The 16040-nt window shown below is 37.8% G+C and overlaps 2 protein-coding genes across 3 annotated transcripts in view; one reads left to right on the top strand and one right to left on the bottom strand.

Moving 5' to 3' along the window:
* The window catches only part of LOC138334605 (huntingtin-like), a 60162-nt gene that overhangs the window by 34570 nt on the left and 9552 nt on the right, over positions 1 to 16040 (top strand). Inside the window, 15 exon segments of the mRNA XM_069283248.1 lie at positions 972 to 1046; positions 1617 to 1739; positions 2599 to 2775; positions 3452 to 3558; positions 4383 to 4540; positions 4736 to 4786; positions 5063 to 5140; positions 6085 to 6193; positions 6680 to 6970; positions 7333 to 7413; positions 7415 to 7456; positions 7458 to 7487; positions 7489 to 7500; positions 9841 to 10028; positions 10999 to 11113. Coding sequence (XP_069139349.1) covers positions 972 to 1046; positions 1617 to 1739; positions 2599 to 2775; positions 3452 to 3558; positions 4383 to 4540; positions 4736 to 4786; positions 5063 to 5140; positions 6085 to 6193; positions 6680 to 6970; positions 7333 to 7413; positions 7415 to 7456; positions 7458 to 7487; positions 7489 to 7500; positions 9841 to 10028; positions 10999 to 11113 — 1637 coding nt within the window.
* LOC138335432 (uncharacterized) lies at positions 9928 to 14532 on the bottom strand. 2 transcript variants are annotated; one of them, XM_069284522.1, is made up of 3 exons: positions 14101 to 14531; positions 11226 to 12866; positions 9928 to 10061 (listed from the first exon to the last, which is right to left on the bottom strand). In XM_069284522.1, the coding sequence occupies exon 2, from the start codon at positions 12826 to 12828 to the stop codon at positions 11245 to 11247; it is 1584 nt and encodes a 527-aa protein (XP_069140623.1). In that variant the 5' UTR covers positions 12829 to 12866; positions 14101 to 14531; the 3' UTR covers positions 9928 to 10061; positions 11226 to 11244. The 2 variants fall into 2 exon arrangements, with proteins under 2 accessions (XP_069140623.1, XP_069140624.1); XM_069284523.1 differs by having other exon boundaries at positions 9933 to 10061; positions 11239 to 12866; positions 14101 to 14532.

Below are 16040 nucleotides of genomic sequence, written 5' to 3'. Positions count from 1 at the left end.
ATAAATAGAACAGCCGATCAGACTTTCTACTCATGTAAGTCTAATAAATAGCACAGCCTCCTAGACTGTCTAATCATGTAAATCTAATAAATAGAACAGCCTACCAGACCATATACACCTGTAAGTTAATCAATAAGAACAACCTCCAATTGTTGAAATACCTTTTTAACCTGGTCCTAGAGGACCAAGGTGAGCTTATGGGATGTGTAACCGCAGCGTCCGGCGTCCCGGCGTCTGTTACGGGCGGTCCGGCGTCCGACGTCCGTCCGTCCGATCCAACAATCGACTTCTTCTCCTATAACTGCTGGTCGGATTTCAACAAAATTTGACTGGCAGCATCCTTATGGGGCTACTAACTGGAAAAATTGTAACTACCTTTTTCAAAAGGGGTCAATTTGGCTATTTCCATATAAACGACTTCTTCTCTGAAACTAAGCATGGTATAGCACCCATAATGCAATGGTAGCATCCTTATAGGGTGGGGATTCAAAATTGTGCAAATGATAGGGCTGACCCCCGGGGGCCTGAGGGGCGGGGTCAAAAGTGGTCAATTTCCATATAAATGACTTTTTCTCTGCAACTTAACATGGGATTACGCTCATAATGCAATGGTTACATCCTTATAGGGTTTGGATTCAAAATTTTGCAAATGATGGGGCTGACCCCCCGGGGGCCTGAAGGGTGGGGTCAAAAGGGGTCAATTTAGCTATTTCTATATAAACGACTTCTTCTCTGCAACTAAGAATGGAAGAGCACTTATAATGCAATGGTAGCATCCTTATAGGGTTGGGATTTGAAATTGTACAAATGATAGGGCTGACCCCTGGGGCCTTAGACGGCATTTGCGAGGTCAAAAAAGGTCAATTAGGCTTATTTTCATATCTTTGTATCTGTATGGAATATGTTTTTTCAATAGTCAACAAAATTAAACTTTGAAGACATAATTACTGTGTAAGGGCGAAAGTTTACAGTACAGTGGGTAGTTCCGGGGGAGAAGCTTGTGTCAACACCTGCACCGGGTGATCATTCCAAAGAAACACTCAACGGTAGGTAAAATCCCAGAAAAACTTATCTTAGAACTATATACTGTATAGAGCTTTAAATTCACATGGTCAGTATTTTGTGGTTTTCTATAAGCGACATATTCACAGAGAATAAATTTCACGGTTCACTGACCCCTACGATTCGTGAATCTATACAACACTTGTGTTCTACACTAATGTTATTTTTTTTTTTTATTTATATTTCGGTAAATTAATTATCTTATAATTATTTCACTTTCGTGTTTAGAAATCACAGATTTCATAAATACGTGAATATAAGCAATAAATTATCCACACGCCGTGAATTATCAGGAGGGTGATAGTTAAATCATTCAGTATCAGTAATTGTAAACATCCTTTCTGTAGATTTGACCATTCACCCCTGAAGACACATGTAGACTCTTCTGAAGACCAGTCCATTTATTGATTCAGGGGTGAGTTATTCATTCAGTATCTTTCTAAGATTTGAATCAAAGGACTCTTCTAAATCAAAGATTAGACCAGTCCATTATGAATTTCAGGGGTGATAAGTTAATCATTCAGTATCAGTAATTGTAAACATCCTTTCTGTAGATTTGATTATTCGAGCGTGTGACCAAGTGTCGGAGCTGGTGGAGTTCTCACAGCGACATTTATCAGGTGGATCTCAAATTATACCAAGCTTTCTACAACAAAATCTCAGGAACATCATCACAGGTTAGTCTAGAAGGAATACCTGGCCTACTATACCTTTCGGCCGGGTAGGAATTGGTCCCTATGTGTCGTAGTGGAGCACTGCCTCCGAAAATCACTTGGGCACAGTTTCCTATACTTTTTTGTAGGTTTCCAATTATTTTATGCGTATACATGCATTTACATATTATTTTTGTCCAAAACAAACATAACTACCATTCTTAATATCTACCGTACCGTTCACAAGACGTCAAATTCACAATTTGTGGACTTGCCATATAAATTCCCTTCAGATAGATCTTCATATGTATAATATAAAAAAAATAATGCCTCGCTGAGAATTTGATAGTTTATGTGGTTCAGTTTTATTGCCTATTAGGTAAGCGATATCAAACAAGTACGATAAAATGCAAACACACGTTTTATAATGGTTTGCATAATCATAACTTTGCTCCATTAGCAGTAATAGGCACCAATTGTAGCTCTAAAGACGACACCATTTTCTGTCAAAAAGTCTTTTGAGCTACAATGTTGCAGCTAAGGTTAGTCTAGTTACAGTCGACACATTATAGAATATATCGGAAACTTTGTTTCTGTAAACCAACTTATTTTCATGTGCGATTAATTTTCGCATATTGCGCAAAATTGTTGAAATTTGCGAAGATACAGTACATAATTTTGGAAATATTTTACAAAATCATCAAAAGATCATAGGTCAGCAGATTATTTTTTGACATATCATGGACATTATGTCATTGAAATAACATCCACACAATGTAGTTTACTAATCACCATGGTAATAAAATTATTTAAATCTTAAGACATGTCCACTGTAAATTATCAAACTGCAGCTTCTGTTATCATGATGATTAATCATTGACAGGGTTAGGGAGACAACCAGTACTCAACAGCTATGCTAGAACCCCATCCATCGTCTGGAAGATGGGATGGATACCATCACCTAACGGGGAACCAAAGACTAAGTTACCTCCCCTGCCTGTCGACTTTCTGGAGGACAAGGATGTACTTCGGGAATACATATTCAGGATCAACTCGCTCGGTACGGACCATAGAAATCTCATCTGGTGAAGGGTGGTAGAAGGCTATTGTATAGCCCGTTATTTTCACATGAAAGGTGTTTTTTTTTGCGATTTTTACGGAATTTTGCTATGAGCATGAAAATCTGATCCACCAGTTATTAAGAAATGATAGAATAAGATAAATATAAACCTTTAAACCATACCACGAAAATTTGAAACAGCTGAAAAATTTGATTATTTTATTTTTTCGATTAAATTGTGAAAATTTTTACCTGTGAAAATTTGTTCCTTGAAAATAACTGGCTATATTTTTAATAGAATCGTGACATGCATGTGTCAAATGTACAGGGATGTCCCATCCTGAGCACAAGATTTTGTAATCTGTAATCTTTAATTCTTTACTTCCAAATTTTAGGAAAACTATTGACTTTGACTAAATTCTCCTTTAATCTCTCGAGCTTTGTAAGAACTTTGATGATACAACTACCAACCTATATAGACGTTGGCTCTACCCGCTTTTTCTGGAAGTGTATTAGATTTTTTTATATATTTTCCATAACTCAGAGAAAAGTTCTTTACTTACGGTATATTTTGATTAATCGCACATAGTCTTCTTCAGCCAAATATTTTATTGAGACATTGATGATTGTTGAAATTTTTATAAAAATTTTCTTGTATTGACCTGTTGATCAATAGGTTGGATTAACCGACAACAGTTTGAGGAAACCTGGATGAGTTTGCTGTCTGTTGTAAATCCGGTAACAATGCCGTCTAACGGCGAAGAGATGGTTGTCTCCCCTGAGGTAAGTTTTCAGTATGACCTTCGACCTTCGTCTTTTTTTTGGTTTTCAGAGATGAAGAATTTGGTAATAATATTTTAATGAGTTACCTGCTGGTGAAATCGGAGTAGATTATTTTTATCATTGATCTGGCTCTGATTTCTCGAAACAAAAGTGCAACTAATGTAACTAATATGAAAATTTATGACTTAAGTCAGATTTAAACTTAAATTTGTTGCGAAAAATTGGGGCCAGGTCTCTATTTAGGGCCAGTGGATCGAGGTCATATGTGAACATCTATTGTTTCAGCACTCCTCAATAATTAATATGATTTTGTTAACTTCCTCATAGGCTTTGACAACGATCTGTAGAACTCAATCAGCCGTGAACATATATATATATTGTACTCTTCTGATTCTAAAGTTAAAGCAACTCATTATGAATGAAGTTAATGTTTGTTTGAGACAAATATTTTGTCAATATTATTAGAATTAATGTAATTCCGTTCAACTATGATACTCTTTGATGTGCTCCTATACAAGATCTAACAATCCCCTTTAGGGATCAACTCAGCATGACCCTTACAGTGAGCCAATCAGCGTGTCACCTTAGAAATCTTCGGTGTGGTCATAATCTCTCAGAACTATAAACATCTACAAGTATGTCATGAGACTTTCCAATATCGAGGCCAGGGGTCATGCCGAGGTGACCCTGAACAAGGCGTTAATAGATCTTGTATTGGAGTATATCCTAGGGCATCATGGTGGAGTGGAATTAGAAATAAAATTTCAATCAAATTAAATTTTTTGTCAATATGAAATATAATATACACGTGTGCTCTCCTTCAGGAGGAGATGGAGCGTGCTCAGTGTACTGTGATGGCGGTCAGGGCGATCACGTCCCTGCTCATACAATCAACACTTATCCCAGTACCTGGTAATACCAGCTACAGTAGCTACGAGATACGGCCCCGAGACAAACCCCTTGGTTTTCTACATACAAGGTAAGGTTAATGTATGTGACAGTAGCTATGAGATCCAACCCAGCTACAATAGTTATGAGATACGGCCCCGAGACAAACCCCTCGGTTTTCTACATACAAGGTAAGCTTAGTAAAGTCAGCTACAGTTACTATGAGATAAGGCCCAGAGACAAACCCCTTGGTTTTCTACATACAAGGCTAGGTTAATGTATGTGACAGTAGCTACGGGATAAGGCCCAGAGACAAACACCTTGGTTTTCTACATACAAGGTAAGCTTAGTAAAGTCAGCTACAGTTACCACAAGATCTGTCCTGGAGACAAACTCCTCTTATTTTTCTACAAAACAAGTAAGTCTTAAGTGAATTGCGACAGTAATCCACTAGATCTGTTTGATTAATTATTTGAAACTGTTCGTTAAAAATGTTAAAACATGTTTTTTGGAATTTTTGATAATAAGATTGATGGCAGGAGGCCTCTTATTTGTTATTAATTTGATATTCTACGTGTGTTATGCATGTTTTTGATGGGTCAATTTTGTTGAATAGGAGTTTTGATGGCAGGAGGAATCCTCTGACACAGATGATGGGAAGAAGCATGACTGTGATACCTGACCGTGTGATTGAGTCAGAGAAGTTCATAATCTACACAGGTAGATAATCGTAGTATTAATCCGTTGACCGAGTCACAACAACATGAGGGATAGATACAACCCATAGGAAGTTCATAATTTACACAGCCGTAGGTAGGTAATCCGTGACCGAGTCACAACACATAGGGATAGATAGGAAGTTCATAATCTACACAGCCGTAGGTAGGTAATCCGTGACCGAGTCACAACACATAGGGATAGATAGGAAGTTCATAATCTACACAGCCGTAGGTAGGTAATCCGTGACCGAGTCACAACACATAGGGATAGATAGGAAGTTCATAATCTACACAGCCGTAGGTAGGTAATCCGTGACCGAGTCACAACACATAGGGATAGATAGGAAGTTCATAATCTACACAGCCGTAGGTAGGTAATCCGTGACCGAGTCACAACACATAGGGATAGATAGGAAGTTCATAATCTACACAGCCGTAGGTAGGTAATCCGTGACCGAGTCACAACACATAGGGATAGATAGGAAGTTCATAATCTACACAGCCGTAGGTAGGTAATCCGTGACCGAGTCACAACACATAGGGAAAGATAGGAAGTTCATAATCTACACAGCACCGTCAGGTGGTAGGTAATCCGTGACCGGTCACAACACACTAATGGGATAGATAGGAAGTTCATAATCTACACAGCCGTAGGTAGGTAATCCCGTGACCGAGTCACAACACATAGGGATAGATAGGAAGTTCATAATCTACACAGCCGTAGGTAGGTAATCCGTGACCTGAGTTACAACACATAGGGATAGATAGGAAGTTCATAATCTACACAGCCGTAGGTAGGTAATCCGTGACCGAGTCACAACACATAGGGATAGATAGGAAGTTCATAATCTACACAGCCGTAGGTAGGTTAATCCGTGACCGAGGTCACAACACATAGGGATAGTAATGAATAAAGTAGGTCGGACCTGAGGTCAGGCAGCACCAGTGATGAAAAGGATTTACTGCGATACATGTTTGACAGTAACCTGGAGAGAGAAATCATGGCGGATGACTACACATTAGGACAGGTATATACATTGGTTCATTACATCCCCCCCCCCCCCGATATTCTCAGCCCCCCCCTCCCCCCCTCTGCAACAAAGTAAGTGGGTGCTAGAAGCAGTTTGTCTGTCTGCCCGTTGAAAAACAGAAAAACCTGTAAACTATTGGATCAAGTTTTCTGTCTAGGAGCTATTTTAGGGTGAAATGTAGGCAACGTATCTTGTATGAAGCAAATTTTTCTTGTCTCAAGATAAAAAAGAAATTCTACAGGAGGGAGTTCACTGCGTAAATATATGATGATAATAAATTGTTTTGACAATTGATATGTAAAGCTTTTTTATTTTCAGGATTTCATAGGAATGTGAAAATTTCATCCATAAATTTTTGAAACATGATCATGATATAAAAAAAATTCTAAGATTTAATTTTCTAGTTTTTTGCTAAAATCGTGAAAATTTGATCCGTGTAGATATCCAGCTATACAGTATTACATGAGATGAATATTTTGACAGATTGCTATAGAGGCTATATGGTCTGTTGTGGGAGCCCTGGATTTCCATGTCGCTGAGTCGGATACTACAGATTCCCTGGAAAGTCCCACTACAGATTCTCCTGACACACCTGGCCGGCCACGCCAACAGTTTCCCCTGTTGTCGTTTGAAAGAGAGCGTCGAGAGCGGTCAGTAAACTTGAGTGGACTGGACATCCACTCATGTCTTCAGTTTCTGTTAGAGCTGTATGGTCAATGGATGCTAACCAATCCCAGGCCACCTTTGATGCTAAAGAACGAAGTGGTCAAGTCTGTAAGTATACCAGACTGTCTGCCAAACTCAGGTTTCATATATGTACCATATTTGTTTTGACCAATCATCATCCCTGTAACATTTGATTTGACCAATCCCTGTTACAGTTGAGTGACCAATCAACATCCCAATTTGATTAATCATCATCTCTGTTACAGCTGATATGACCAATTAACATCCATGTTACAATTGATTTGACCAATCAACATCCCTAATACAGTTAATTTGACCAATCCCAGTTACAATTGATTTGACCAATCAACATCCCTATTACAGTTGATTTGACCAATCCCAGTTACAATTGATTTGACCAATCAACATCCCTGTTACAGTTGAGTGACCAATCAACATCCCTGTTTCAGATTGTGTGCCTGTCTGACTTGTTCATGGAGAGGAGCAGTATGATTGGAATGCAGGAAGTTTTACTTGACTTGTACTTGTATGAAGACACACCCACCCTCAGAGGACGAGGTTCTCATGCAGTACCCTCAATGTAGGCATCTGTAAGGCCGCGGCTTGTCGTGGGAATGGTACGTAACAAACACCGCTCACACATGATTATAGGTTTTATTATCTCTTATACAGTTAAACCTCCTCTAACGACCTCCAGTTTATGTCGACATACATTTTTACTTTGAATCACTAGCTGCACATCATGTCCTTCGGCCTGTGGCTAACCATCGTCATCTGTGATCCTATCAGAGTTCTATGATGACCACCACCAGTTTTTAAAAAGTTTTTAAATATAAAAATAAAAAATCTACAAAGTCAAATTGTTCCACAAATATTTCAATTGTTGTATAAAAAATGATTTGAGAAACTCCCTGGTTTTTGAGCTAGGAAAATGAATACTCATTTTTTAGGTCATCTGACCCGAAGGGTCAGGATGACCTATAGTCCATCATGCACCGTCCGTCGGCTTGTGACGCCGTGCGCCCGTGCGTAAACTTTCCATTCAAACGACTTCCTTCTCAATAACCATAAGGCCTAAAGTACTCATATTTGGCCTGTATGCATGCTGGGATGAAGGGCTAAACCAAAGTTTGTGGAAAATTATTGACCTTGACCTACTTTCAAGGTCACAGGGGTCAAAAAAGGCTCAAATCTTTGGAACGACTTCTTCTCAATAACCATAAGGCCCAGAGTACTCATATTTGGCCTGTAGCATGCTGGGATAAAGGGCTACCAAATTTGTGAAAAATTATTCGACCTTGACCTACTTTCAAGGTCACAGGGCTCAAAATAGGCTGAAATCTTTGATACGACTTCTTCTCAAGAACTGTAAAGCTCAGAGTACTCATATTTTGGCCTGTAGCATGCTGGGATGAAGGGCTACCCAAGTTGTATGAAAATTAATGACCTAGACCTACTTTCAAGTCACATGGGGTTCAAATAGGCTCAAATCTTTGAACGTCTTCTTCTCAATAGCCATAAGCCCAGAGTACTCATATTTGGCCCGTAGCATGCTGGGATGAAGAGCTACAAAAGTTGTGAAATACGAATGACCTTGACCTAACTTTCAAGGTCACATGGGGTCTAAAAAGGCTAAAAATCTTTGAACGACTTCTTGCTCAATAACCATAAGGCCCAGAGTACTCATATTTTGCCTGTAGCATGCTGGGATTAAGGACTACCAAAGTTGTGAAAGTTAATGACCTAGACCTACTTTTCAATGTCACAGGGTCAAATAGGCTCAAAATCTTTGAACGACTTCTTCTCAATAACCATAAAGGCCCAGAGTACTCATATTTGGCCTGTAGCATGCTGGGATGGTAGGTGCTGACCAAAGTTTTGAACATTATTGACCTTGACCTACTTTCAAGGTCACAGGGCTCAAATAGGCTGAAATCTTTGAACAACTTCTTCTCAATAACTGTAAAGGCCCAGAGTACTCATAAAATTTGGCCTGTAGCATGCTGGATGAAGGCTACCAAAGTTGTGAAAATTAATGACCTTGACCAACTTTCAAGGTCACGGGTCAAATAGGCTCAAATCTTTGAACGACTTCTTCTCAATAGCCATAAGGCCCAGAGTACTCATATTTGGCCCGTAGTATGCTGGGATGAAAAGCTACAAAAGTTGTTAAAAGGAATGACTTTGACCTACTTTCAAGGTTACAGGGGTCAAAAAGGCTAAAATCTTTGAATGACTTCTTCTCGATAACCGTAAGGCCAAGAGTACTCATATTTTGCCTGTAGCATGCTGGGATTAAAGGACAACCAAAGTTGTGAAAATTAATGACCTAGACCTACTTTCAAGGTCACAGGGGGTCAAATAGCTCAAATCTTTGAACGACTTCTTCTCAATAACCATAAGGCCCAGAGTACTCATATATGGCCTGTAGCATGCTGGGATGAAGGGCTACCAAAGTTGTGAAAATTAATGACCTAGACCTACTTTCAAGGTCACAGGGGTTAAATAGGCTTAAATCTTTGTTTGAACGACTTCTCAATAACTGTAAGGCTCAGAGTACTTATATTTGGCCTGTAGCATGCTGGGATAAAGAGTTACCAAAGTTATGAAGATGAATGACTTTGACCTACTGTCAAGGTCACAAGGGTAAAAAAGGCTAAAATCTTTGAATGTTTTTTCTTCTCAATAACTGTAAGGCCCAGAGTACTCATATTTTGCCTGTTTCATGCTGTAATGAAGGCCTACTAAATGTGTGAAAATGGATTACCTTGACTGCCTTTTTATACAATCTAATCTATTGACATTATTTTAACACTATTATTAATTAGTAAATTTGTTTATAGTCTTATTTACTGAAACATGTATTTTGTGAAGTTTTTTGTTATCTTTAGATATAATTTCTAAAATGAGTAACAGATTCCATTGTGTAGCTAATGAACATTGAATTGTTCCTTTAGGACAATTCTACAACCGAAAAGTTGATGAAGATCATTGACGCTGGCTTTCGTAGTCCACACCTGCCCAGCCGTATCGGCGCTTTACATGGAACTCTTTATCTATTGGAGGCAGGAATACAGGATGTGACTAAACTACTCGTCCCCTTAGCGACAGACTTTCTTCTCCGAAATTTATCAACAGTCAGCCAGTAAGTAATCTGATATCCTCACGTCCAGTAACACTGTCGGTAGAATTGATTTTGGTTATAAAAAAAGTTGACTACTGAGTTCATCATTTCAACATTTCCTTTAACAAAAATATCAATAATCTGCTTAAAGATGCCCCAACAGCTGACTGATGGCATTATTTTGCTATCAAAAACAGGAGAAGACAAATTAGTATTTTTTTCAGTTACAAAAGTTTCTTACTTTACACCATTATTGCCATTGAAAAGTTTGAGCTTCTAATTTTACTTCAAGACAAATATATTGAAAATAATTAATTGCATCCTGAAAAATTCTGTGACACTATGTCCTATATGGAATGAAGTACTGATTGCACATGCACCAAAAGCAAAATAAATTATGTTATATTATTTTTTGTGTTAATTAGACACATACATAACACGATTTAACACCAATTATTGTTAAATTGATGAATATTGTTTATGCTCTGTCGGAGGTGGAGCATCTTTAAAGAGAAATTGGTGAATACATTTTCTTGGTCTAACATCCAATTTTATTGTCATTTGATTCTCTACCATCATTAAATAAGAACTCGTCAGAGGACACAACAGTAACTATTTGTAGTATTATTGTGATGTATTGTACATTGTATCTTGTTTTATTGTGTCACTTATGTCATAACACATTGAACATATTAAACAGGTATTCCTCTTTCCTTATATTGATTAAAACACAAAGTACACACCTGGATATCATGGAATGATCCACCAATCATGTAATTACAAAACATACAGGTAAAAAGTATTCCCTATAATGTTAAGAAATTTGTTACGGGGATGATGAGCGAGCATTACTTTTAAACATAGGATATGTTTTATGATTAAACATTGATAAGATCAGACTGGTAGAAGAATGACAGATACTTTAAGCACATAATAGCTACTGTCCTTGTGTTTTTGTAAAACATTACAACTGTTGTGTGTTCTGTTACAGGACCTGCATCACCAGCCAGAACTACATGCTGACCATGTGGTCAACAGCCTTTTACATCATGGAGAACTATCACATCGATCTCAAAGATCTCGAGTTCCCCAGCAAAGTCCTTCAGGTAAGTTATTTCTTATCTTCTTATAATACTCATTACAGAAAAACCTGCTCATTGTTGGAGCCTGAAGTAGATGACTGTGACCTTTTGAACTTTTATTCAAATTCATACTGACCTTTAACCCCTACCATGTCTTACTGTTTGTACTTGATGACCTTTACAATTCCAAAGTCGAAGCCGATCCACAAAAATCCGCCTGTCTGTACACCGACTGTCTTGGGGCTGAATTCTTGGTCAGTGTAGAGGTTTCTCATGAATGTGCCGTCATTGCTGACCATTTGGACTGACTTGCTGGTCCTCTCTGCTATGAATAGTTGCCCGGCAGCATCATAGCACGCATCCGTCGGCCAGAATGATGGCGGAGGTTCTTTCTTGTTTTTCCTTGTTGATGATGCTCTTGATTTCCCTGACCTTAACGCTCTTGTCTGTGGACCACGGTACTGAAACAGTAGCTGAAGGTCAGAGGTCAGAACAGTCACACAAGGACTGCCGTTTCCGTCGTGTGACTGTTCGTCCCAGTCGACTACAGCAACATTGCCCGAGGTGGGACACACACTGATGTGTTGGGGAGAAGCGACAATCTGTCGTCCAAGTTTGTCAGCAGATGCCATAAACTGCTCTTCGCCCTCCATGTTGTAGACACACACTTTCCTGAATGTGCCAACAACTACATCTTCATTGTGAGTGAGAGCTAGTGCACGCGGGACAAACGGGAAGTTGAGCCGAACTTCTGTGTTGGTGGGAGTGGTCATCTCACGTACGCTGTAATCGTACTCGCTACAGCACCACAGATTGTTTGTGATAGGAGACGTACAAATATCACGGATGTGAAGACTAAGCCCCGTGGTTTGTTTGACGTCCCCGGCCCTGTCCAGTAGAACCACTTCCTTCTTCTCCTCGTTACTGATCCAACTGTAGACATCTTCCGTCGGTACAAGGGAGGTAATGTCGGTCAAATGACGGAACTCTGATACAACACTGTACAGAGCAGGTTTAGGTGGTTCCGGCTTCTCTAACTTCTTTTGCACCACATGTGGTACTGTTGGCCCCAGCTGTTTAGGTCTGTACCCGACGATTTCTACACCGCCGAACGCCGACTCCAACAGCGGCAAGGGAGATGGTCCCATCCTATACTTTGTGGTTTGTGTGATCGGTACCCTCGGAAGCTTGAGACCGGCGCGGATGATCTTCTCCGAGTCCAGCACAACAGAAAAGTCTTCTGTATCATTAGCCTGATGACATTTACGTAGAGCGTAGATGATCTCTGTGTGAAGGCTGTGGAGTTCGCCTTGGTAATACTCAATATAAACTGTATTTTCTTTGGCCACTTCAGTAATTGTGTTAACGTGTCGCATCGTGATCCGGTCGATCGCCTCCTTTAGCTCCTCCCCTCTCTGTTGTACTACACCTATCAATTCCTGATAGTGTTTTCTGTTTTGCTCAAGTTTACCTTCGGCAAATTTCAACTCTTTCAGAATTTTCGGAATTTCAAACTTCTCTGCTTTCTGTATGTAGTGCTCGATGAGTTTTTTCCACACAAAGTCGGGCGTGTTTTTAAGCTTGACCAGTGTGTGACCTTGATGTGTAGAGGTCACGCACTCTGGACATGCCAAGCTGCCATCACAATCACTACAGCTGTAACAGAGCTCCTCCCTCGGGTGGTGCTGACACAGGGATACCGCTTCCTGTCCAGGATCAAGTGGCTTCTTTATAGACATGTTGAATTGTGGATACTTTTAGATCTGTGTCCTCATACCTGTTAATAAAATATTCAGAAGTTATTGCTCTTTCAATCTAATAAAAATGAGACTTGTAATTCTGTTCCTCTATGATACTCTACATTATTTTCCAATACAAGATCTAACAACATCTCGTTCTGGGTCACCTCAGCATGACCCCTGGCCTAAAATCGGAATATCTTGGGATGTACTGTTAGCTGTTTTTACTTCCTAATGTATCAACCACACCGAAGATTTCGTAAGCGACACGCTGATTGGGTCATGCTGAGGTGATCCAAACTTAGCATTGTTTGAACGTGTATTGGAGCATAGCAGAGAGTATCGTAGTGGAGCAAAATTTCAAGTCTAATTTTAATTAGATTGTTGTTTTTTCTGACAGCATTGTATACATTTATCTACATATAAGTCGTACTTGAGTATATAGGCCGCAATCCCGATTGCCAGAGAAAAAAGTAGCAGCTTAAAATATGGTAGAGTAGTTATTGTTCTTTCTAACTGAATTTTCCCTTTAACTGAAATTAATATCAGTACTGGTTCATCTGGTTTTAGTTCAGAAGCAATTGCTTCATACTTTTAAAGATATCTTTAGATAGATTTTTTTATTTGATTCACCTAAGAAAGTAAGCAGTGTATTACAGTAGGTCAAGGTCAAAGGTCAGATTAAAGCAAAATTTTCTTAGTGATAACCTTTGACCTATTTTAGTTATGAAAGAGTTGTCTTACAATTTCATCTTCTCATATTAGGTGATATGCATGGAAATGTTATAAAGTCAATTTGGTCATTTCTCAAAGGTCAGAAGACCAAAAGTGTTGTAGAGACGAATGATCTTACAACAAATTCATGGTTATTACATAATAATTTTCATTCCCTGCCAAGATTCCTGAAATATGTTTGTAATGTGTGTATAACAGACTATACTGATAACAAAGTGATTTTGTTTGTTATAACTGTGTTTTATATTTATAATTGCTGTATATTATAAGTGCAGTTGATTACAATATTAAATTCAATGTTTATAAGATATGCTTCACATGTGAATTTTTGTAAAATTTTGAAAAAGTAACTATTTCATTTCGTAAAGAATTGAACACTTTTGAAGAATTGGGAAACATTCAATCATCACTTTTCACATATTTGGAATTTTACATGACTTTTTATTCAGAGCTATGACTATATGTATATATAGTGAAGCGAATGTAAAAGTCTTAGACAGAATGGAAAGGTATTGATAAAACTAAACATAGGCTTACCTTTAAAATGTAGATGTATTATTTCAATTACATTCCTAGGAGTTTAGTTTATCTGTTCCAATGTAGAGTGGGATTTTCTCTTGCAACTGGAGAAAGTGTTATCCACAGAATTCAGTTAAGAATTTGATTTTATCCTTGTAACTGGAGTAAGTTAATCCTCAGAACTGTTAAGAATTTGATTTTATCCTTGGAACTTGAGTAAGTTAATCCTCAGAACTGTTAAGAATTTGATTTTATCCTTGGAACAGGTGTAAGTTAATCCTCAGAACTGTTAAGGATTTGATTTTATCCTTGTAACTGGAGTAAGTTAATCCTCAGAACTGTTAAGGATTTGATTTTATCCTTGGAACTTGAGTAAGTTAATCCTCAGAACTGTTAAGAATTTGATTTTATCTTTGGAACTGGAGTAAGTTAATCCTCAGAACTGTTAAGAATTTGATTTCATCCTTGGAACAGTGTAAGTTAATCCTCAGAACTGTTAAGGATTTGATTTCATCCTTGGAACAGGTGTAAGTTAATCCTCAGAACTGTTAAGGATTTGATTTTATCTTTGGAACTGGAGTAAGTTAATCCTCAGAACTGTTAAGAATTTGATTTTATCTTTGGAACTGGAGTAAGTTAATCCTCAGAACTGTTAAGAATTTGATTTCATCCTTGGAACAGGTGTAAGTTAATCCTCAGAACTCTGTTAAGTATTTAATTTTATCCTTGGAACTGGAGTAAGTTAATCCTCAGAACTGTTAAGAATTTGATTTTATCCTTGGAACTTGAGTAAGTTAATCCTCAGAACTGTTAAGAATTTGATTTCATCCTTGGAACAGGTGTAAGTTAATCCTCAGAACTCTGTTAAGTATTTAATTTTATATTTGGAACTGGAGTAAGTTTTATCCTTAGAATTCAGTTAAGAATTTGATTTTATCCTTACAACCGGTGTAAGTTAATTATCAGAATTCTGTTAAGAATTTGATTTTATCCTTAGAACTAAAGTAACTTAATCCTTAGAACTCCTTTAATAATTTAAAGAGAATCTCCACCTGTCTATGACAACCTCAGCACCAGACAGTTACATAACATGACCGATTTAAATGTCCCTCACAATGTCTTACTGCCTATTTGGACGATGAAGTGTGTAGTCTTGTGTCAGACAATCATGAATATACCGACCATCCATTGGATCACCAAGCATGAAGACAACACAATGACAGCGCTCCATTGTTTGTCGGTCAAGCTCTGTGGCTTGTTGTCAGTCATGGTAAAGTCACCATGTAATTGAATTAATTTGTACATACCAATATTAATATTGTACATGTGTGGTGTAGATATAGGCCTCGTGTTAATTGTTATGATTGTTTAATGATATCCGTACACCTGCCGGGTATATGCAGGGATATATATATATATACACCTGTGTCATAACAGGTAGCTACAAAAGTACATTGTGTATATGTATAAGTAATAAGACTTCAGGTCTGGCCTTTTTTTCCCCCTGGGTTTAGTAACAATATTACAGCCAGTTCTTACGAATCTGTTAAAAATAACACTATATTGACATCAATTGATTGGTCAGTATGAAATGTATGGCACATATGTAAGGAAAAAAAAAATAATAATACGTAACATTTCATATGTAAGAAAAAAAAAATAATACATAACTTTCATGCTATGTTTATACATAGATACTGTTTAAACTGACATGTTATTACTCTGATTGACTAGGTAATTAATATTGATGTAATAATTAAGCTTAACTAATGAATTACACACTGGAGTTAATTATTCCCATCAATTCTCTGCTCTTATTTGAATTTTAAGAAATGTCTATAAAGCCTATTTGGAAATTGATTACAATGGTTTCTGTTTTTTGTTTTCTTTTTTTTAAGAGCAAAGAACATTTATTATAGGAATAAAAAAAATGAAGTCTTTGTGTTTTGTTTTTTTTC

Source organism: Argopecten irradians, chromosome 11 (assembly GCF_041381155.1).
Source record: "Argopecten irradians isolate NY chromosome 11, Ai_NY, whole genome shotgun sequence".
Taxonomy (NCBI): Eukaryota; Metazoa; Mollusca; class Bivalvia; order Pectinida; family Pectinidae; genus Argopecten; species Argopecten irradians.
The sequence above is the reverse complement of the archived record's forward strand: the minus strand, read 5'-3'. Positions and strand labels throughout refer to the sequence as shown.